Here is a 6633-nt window from a genome sequence, read left to right as displayed (position 1 = left end):
TCACATTAAAGACAGTATGAGGAAATTAAAGACAGTATGAGGAAAATACTGTAGAGGAAAAACAATTCATACCTCAGAAATGAGTCATGGCAGAAAAACTTAAGTTGGACATCAGACATCAGTTTGGCGGGCACAGAGGGATCACCGCAGTCACAGACCACGTGTATAATGTTTCCATGGTTCTGTCTCATTTCTGATGTTATTGGAGGTGTTACAGTTGCCCCTGGGCACCCCTAGTTTGCGTGTTTGTTGGTACTATGGTAATTTTGAGGTAATTAGATTTATTAAGTGATGCAGACGTCATTACTCCATCTTCCCTGAAGCGCCCGGATTTTTCCTCAGTTTTATGGTCATACTGCATCCTTTAATAATAACAGAATAGGAAGGCTTACCCAGCAGTTAAACAATAACAACAGGATAATTTCTCTCTTCCCAAACATCCAGATTTTTGCTCAGTAGGTCATACATACCCTGTAATAGTAGGTACACAGTAGTTATTTTTAAGATCCTGAGTGGTTATGCCCTTATTCTATAACATAATCATTGTTCTCCATTACCTGCATACACTGTATGTATTGTTATGGAAGCGTACTATACTGGTACACCATCAGTACAAAATATTACTAAAGATTACACCTGGATCACTAAGAACGATTAGCAGACCGACATCATCCTTTTAACTAACCCTCATTGCATAGTTAACCTGCTCCAGAGCAGATTGAACTCTGAGAATCAGAGAGATCAAATTGTGTAAAAACCCCACGTGCTAACCAATGAAATTTTTGGGTACCCTTTGTTTACATTTGGATTATAGACTGTGAACTTGAGACATGAAACGGAGTGAAGCTTTGATGAATGAGTTGAAGCACTGTTTTTTAAGTGGAATGATTATATTAGACAGAGGCATGTGGGACTGAAAGCACGGGTCATAAGAATATAACTTGTAAAAAGACATCTGGAATAACAATTTCAAATTGTTGTGAGTCAAACTGTCTTAAAGTGAATGTAATTTGATATATACAGTAAATTAGTGGTCAGCAGAAGAAGTTTCTCCGACTGGTGGTATGCATTTCTTCCACTGTGTCAGTGAAGACAGACTAATGACCAATGTAATTATAAATGTTATTAACTGGTGAGTGTGTTTTTGTGCAGTTTGGACTTGAAACTTACATTCCAAGTGTAGGGACAAGTGCTATTATGTCATTTGTCATGTTTGTATCTATTCTGCCTGCATTCTCTGTACTGTTTCAGCTAAACTTGAACGAATTGTTTTACACAGGTTGCCTCTCAAAGGTCTTGCTTTGTTCTTTGCACCTTCCAGTGGCTGAAATGTGAATTAAACATTTCTCTAAAGCTGGGGAGTCACTGTACAGCAATCAGCTGCACAGGTTTCTGACAAATGGTTTTATCTTTTACCCGAGGCAATAAACCAACACAGAGAGAGAGATAAAATATATTCCTTTGAACTGTATTATAGCCCTGTTAAATAGTCAATGCTCCTTAACAGCAAGAACAGGTATGGGTAACTGAAGCTTGCTTTAAAAGCCCTCAGAAAGGCTTCATTTAAGCTGGGTACTGTACTGCAGATGAGAAAGAATATTGTGCTAAAAGAAAAATGTACAAGGTAAACACAACAATTGCAATTTTTTACCAGAAATAAAAGAAAAACAAGCATTTCTAAAAAAAGAATCATAATGAAATTTCTCTATCTATATTAGTGGAATAAGATGTTAAGGAATTCAATTCTTGTGCAAGCTATAGTTCTCAGCAATTTCATGTAAAGGAAATATCAGTTACATAGGATGAGAAAGGGTAAAAAAAAAAACAGATCGATAATGAAACAAAGCTTCTTGTTTTTATAATGCCTCAAATATTTTGATGCAAAAACATCACTTCTTCATTAAAATGAGCTCAATTTTCTGGGATTCTGATAATGAAACTTGCGACAAAACGTGCAGGTAAGAGTAAGGTCACGTGCTGTTTAACCATGTGAAGTGACTACAATAGCGCAAGAACAAATAAGGCGAGGTGTAGTGGTTCAAAGTCCTCTAACTGAATGGACCTTCGTCTTATCGTGAGGCATCATCTGATTGGGCAACACTGTCTGAAATAAATTCAGTTTTTTGCTGAAGTTGAATAAAGTGAATAACAGTATTAATTCTGGCAGAAATGCCGCTGAGGCAGATGGCATGATCAAAAGACCAAGAGTGGGATTGTGTTTGTGTGTGTCTGTGTATTTGTGTGTGTCACAGTCACAGACGTTATGATGAGGGCATGTCTGGGGGCCCTGCATCTGCCGACATTTTCCATCTGCCAGTCTGACTGTGGCTGCCTTCAATTAACCCCTAACAAAAACCACAACTGGCTTACTGTGAAAGCAATCACACATGGGGCAAACATTGTCTCTGACAAATTCTTAGCATTTTTAATAGAGTAATTTGATGCATGGAATTACGCAGGAACATGGCAATGCAGGAAGAGCGTAAATGGATTTTAACGTACACTCACTATGTGATGGTCTGAACTCCTCCACACACATCGCACCACTATATATGGCCCGTGCATGAGGCACCTTAATATCCATAAATTAAGATAAGTGCATTGAAAGTACACTAACGTAATAAATGTTAGCCTTACACTTATGTAGTAGTGTCGACGATTCATTTACAGAATGAAGCATTTTGCTGTTTTCAATTGCATTCATTGATGAATACAAAACAAGGATTCAAAATAGCAGCTTTCCAGTTTAGTTTGTTTGATCAATCTGTAGCTGTCTGATATGTTTTCCTGGTTTAAAATGAATTGAGCAGCTGCTGTTGGAGGAAACCAGTCTAATTAACTACTCCAAACTCCAGTCCAGCTGGTGGCAGTAATGTGCCAATAAAAAGAAAAGAAGAAAGAAAAAAAAAGAAAGAAGAACGCGGAACCTTTAGTTTATGGAACAAATGTTTCCGGTCGACGCTATTTTGAGTGAAGACTTGGTTGATTCGCGCGTTAACGTCTGTGCACTTATTTGGGGGGCTTTATCGTGTACAATGGCGGACCCGGGTAAGTGGTACATTTTATATATCATGTTTTCACATTTATGATCACTGCAGTTTATTTTGGAAATCTAATGACAGTCAGACTGACAGAGAAACACGATGTGGCGCCACTTCAGAGGTTGTTAGCCAGCCACTAATCGATGCTGCCATTTAAACAGTGTCCTCTTCCAGACAAGAGAAAGTGTTTCACCTCTAAAGTACACTGTGCTGTATTTGTTTCTTACTACATGTTTAGTTCAACCACCTACAGGGCTGTAAATAAGCAGTGAGCTAGCTGAAGTGCTCGTGCACGACTGAAAAGCGGAAACAAATTTAGCTACGAAAAGTGTGAAGTTTTAGTTTTGTCGTCGGCTGTTGCTGCAGAATTAGTGAACAAATCTCCAGACGTGTTTTGTATATTTTTTTTAAGAGAAAGTAAAGAAGAGCAAAAAAAAAAAACCCACATGAATGCAGTTATTCGACTTAGCTGCACATGCTAACGTTATAGCATATGTTGCATATTAAACTAATTGCTTTGTTATTGGACATCCACTTGTGCTTGTCTATAATCAATTCCTTAAAATAACTTTATTTAAAAAAACCTTTGTCTCACAGGTCCTAATAAGGACAACATCAGAGCTGGGTGCAAGAAATGTGGATATCGTAAGTACATCAAGTTATAAGAGGTTTTGTATTTATGTGTGTGTTTTGCTATTAGTCCCTATATTAATCTGAATAAATGTGGGTTTGTTAGAGTCAAGATAGAAACGATTGTAAAGATACAGTGAGGATTTATGCAGCTCTTACAGATTGAATCAGATTTAATCCAGGAATCTTGATGGTAGTAGTGAGTATACACTGATTCAGAGTTATAATCCTAAAATGTGAAAAACCATACTCTACTGCTTTGTCAGCGTTGCTCATCCACTCTCTCTTGGACGTTCATTTTCCAGCGGGCCACTTGACCTTCGAGTGCCGCAACTTTGTCAGAGTTGACCCCCAGAAGGACATTGTCCTGGACGTTAGCAGCACCAGCACTGAGGAGAGTGAAGAAGACGTGGGTCCAGCTCAGCGCAATGAGAAGCTGGGGCGAAGTGGCCAGCATGGCAAAGGTAAAAATGATGATCCCCCTTAAGCTTGTTTGAAAGTGTAGACTGATTTATATAATACATAAAAGGCAATAAGATGAATTTAAAACATAATGCAGGGAAGTAGTTTAGGATTAGGTAACGGTATAGATTCATTAAGTAGTTTTACACTTGGTTGGCAATGAGATATTGTGAGAGAAGACGTGAGAAGGCCTTACTTTGTGATTTTAGGTTAAGCTGGAAAAAAAATAAGCTCAGTTCTGCAAGTGGTTGAAGTTTCAGTGTTGCTACCATTTGGTGTACGGAAGGATTTTACAGATGTTGCGTTACGTCCCTCGTTGCTTTATGAGCAGCTTCCAGTAAAAAGTATTTTGACTGTTCTGTCTGGGGTCCTGCGCAGGTTCCCATGATGACGATAGCGAAGATGGAAAAAAGAGACACAAACAGAAGAAGAGCCGAAACAGAACATCGAGAAAGAGGTAGCCTGCGTTTTAAAAATGTCTTTCGGTTTCTCGTTCTGACCCTTAATATCATATTTTAATACTTTAATACAAATATATCGACAACAAAAACAGAGATGTTTGAACATATACAATGTATGGATAGCTCTATCTAATGTATATTGTGTGAGAGGATATTAGATATTTAAGACAGACATGTACTCTAAGTAAACGATTGTTTCAATGCTAATACCTGACTCATATTTTAAGTTAGAGTAGGTACACGTATATTTCTGTACAGGTCTGTACACATGTAAATTATTTTTAGTTATTTATATTGGGCAACAAAATAGCAAAATGTATTGTTAAAAAATCTGGTATTGTATGAATTATCTGATTATATAGATCTGTTTCGTCATCGAGTGATGAGGGGACCACAAAGAAGAAAAAGAAACGCAGCTCCTCGTCTGATGAAGATGAGAGGAGAAAGAAAAAGAAACTGAAAAGCCACAAGAAGAAAAGCAAAAAGAACAAAAAGGACCACGGGAAGAAGAAACAGAAGAAGAGAAAACGCGAATCGTCTTCCTCTTCTTCCAGCTCCAGTGAATCCTCAGACAGTGACTGAGACAGCTGAACTGTTCGGTGTCGTAAGGAACAACATATTTATTCTCCAGTCCACGAAAAAGTTTGTACAGCAGAAATTGAGTAAAAAAAAGGCACCACATCTTGTCCTGTATGAGTGTCCATCACAGAGACATGGATTTAAATCAAAAAAACACACACACACATCAAAAACACAGTAAACTGTACACCATCTTGCAAAATTAAAACATCTGTTTGTCCGAAGGATTTTGGAAAACATGTACAAAGCCAGGGATCGTGTTCAGATTTACTGTCCTTCCAGTCTTCACATTTGACAGTGCTTGTTGCTTATGGAGGAATCTTAAGCGACACCTGCTACAGTCTGTTGTTATACACATTACTGGACATCAACTTAATGGGAAAAAGCTCGAGAGATTTTTTTTTTGTGTGTGTGTGATTGATTCCTGTAATATATTTTTGGATGCTTTTGTTTTTTGTCTTTTTATACTTCTTTTATGTCTTTGGAAAAAAAGGTCAATTTGCGGATTCCAAACATGATTCGACCCCAAAATATCTGGTTGACTGGGAATAATAGCTATGGGTAACATTGACTAATGCTTGTGGCTGATTTATGAGACGGTGTTTACAACAATCAATGAACTTTTAGCTAATTAGTTGGAAAAATGGTCTTTTAGTATATAATTACTTAAATGTTCATACTTTACTTTGCTGGCTTTATAGTATAGTGAGATTCAGGGAAGTTCCTGGAAAAAAACCAATGCTAATAATGTGATTATTCTCAAAGAATGAGTTACTTTGATGAAAACCATCTGGGCTTACAGTTAAGTGTGTAAATGTGTCATTGACTGAGCCTCTTCATACAGTTTTGTTTATTTCCTGTCATTTTTTAACCATTGCTTCGGTCTTTTTGGGTCCTTCAATAAGTCAGATTACATCACAATAAAATATATATTTGTATCAAACTATCACAAATGTCTCAGTTTAGTTTAATTTGTGATTACATCAATACAAATCATCATAAAAGCTACTCTATCATGGTCATGATGCCAGAGAGACCTGCTGACATCCTGCTGAGTAACAGCAGATAGAATTCTTTTTTCCTGTAGAGGGCAGCAACACACCTTAAATGTGTTAAAACCTGACCGAAATCTGAACAACAGATGATAATCTTTAAATTGTTGATGGTGAGAGAATCTGTGGCTGAGGCAAATATACATCACCTGCTATGTATGAGAACACATTCAGTGTGTATGTATCAAGCATCAAACACTGCTGGAAAGTGGTTCCACAGCGGTGTGTTCTTATCTTTAAAAAAAACATTTTAGCCTTTTGTTCCAAATATCTCAAGTTATAACATGATTTATTCACCTGCCACAGATTTTATTGAAGAATATTATGTTCTTTGTGTTGTATTCCTAATATTTGTGTTTACACTGAGGGTTTACTTCTCTTCAGGTGTGAAGTGTAGTGACAAGCTGG

The 6633-nt window shown here is 37.3% G+C and overlaps 1 protein-coding gene across 1 annotated transcript; it reads left to right on the top strand.

The window, feature by feature from the left end:
- The first annotated feature begins 2966 nt into the window (after window positions 1-2966).
- On the top strand, window positions 2967-6110 carry srek1ip1 (SREK1-interacting protein 1). Its single transcript, XM_070832537.1, has 5 exons — window positions 2967-3048; window positions 3639-3686; window positions 3977-4135; window positions 4512-4590; window positions 4957-6110. The coding sequence occupies exons 1-5, from the start codon at window positions 3036-3038 to the stop codon at window positions 5174-5176; spliced, it is 519 nt and encodes a 172-aa protein (XP_070688638.1). The 5' UTR covers window positions 2967-3035; the 3' UTR covers window positions 5177-6110.
- The last annotated feature ends 523 nt before the right edge of the window (window positions 6111-6633 follow it).

Source organism: Pempheris klunzingeri, chromosome 6, assembly GCF_042242105.1.
Source record: "Pempheris klunzingeri isolate RE-2024b chromosome 6, fPemKlu1.hap1, whole genome shotgun sequence".
In the NCBI taxonomy this organism is placed as follows: Eukaryota; Metazoa; Chordata; class Actinopteri; order Acropomatiformes; family Pempheridae; genus Pempheris; species Pempheris klunzingeri.
The sequence above is the reverse complement of the archived record's forward strand: the minus strand, read 5'-3'. Positions and strand labels throughout refer to the sequence as shown.

Coding starts and splice junctions, on each gene's coding strand:
- srek1ip1 (XM_070832537.1), top strand. Junction 4,136..4,511: donor AAGTGGCCAGCATGGCAAAG/GTAAAAATGATG, acceptor GGTCCTGCGCAG/GTTCCCATGATGACGATAGC. Junction 4,591..4,956: donor AACAGAACATCGAGAAAGAG/GTAGCCTGCGTT, acceptor CTGATTATATAG/ATCTGTTTCGTCATCGAGTG.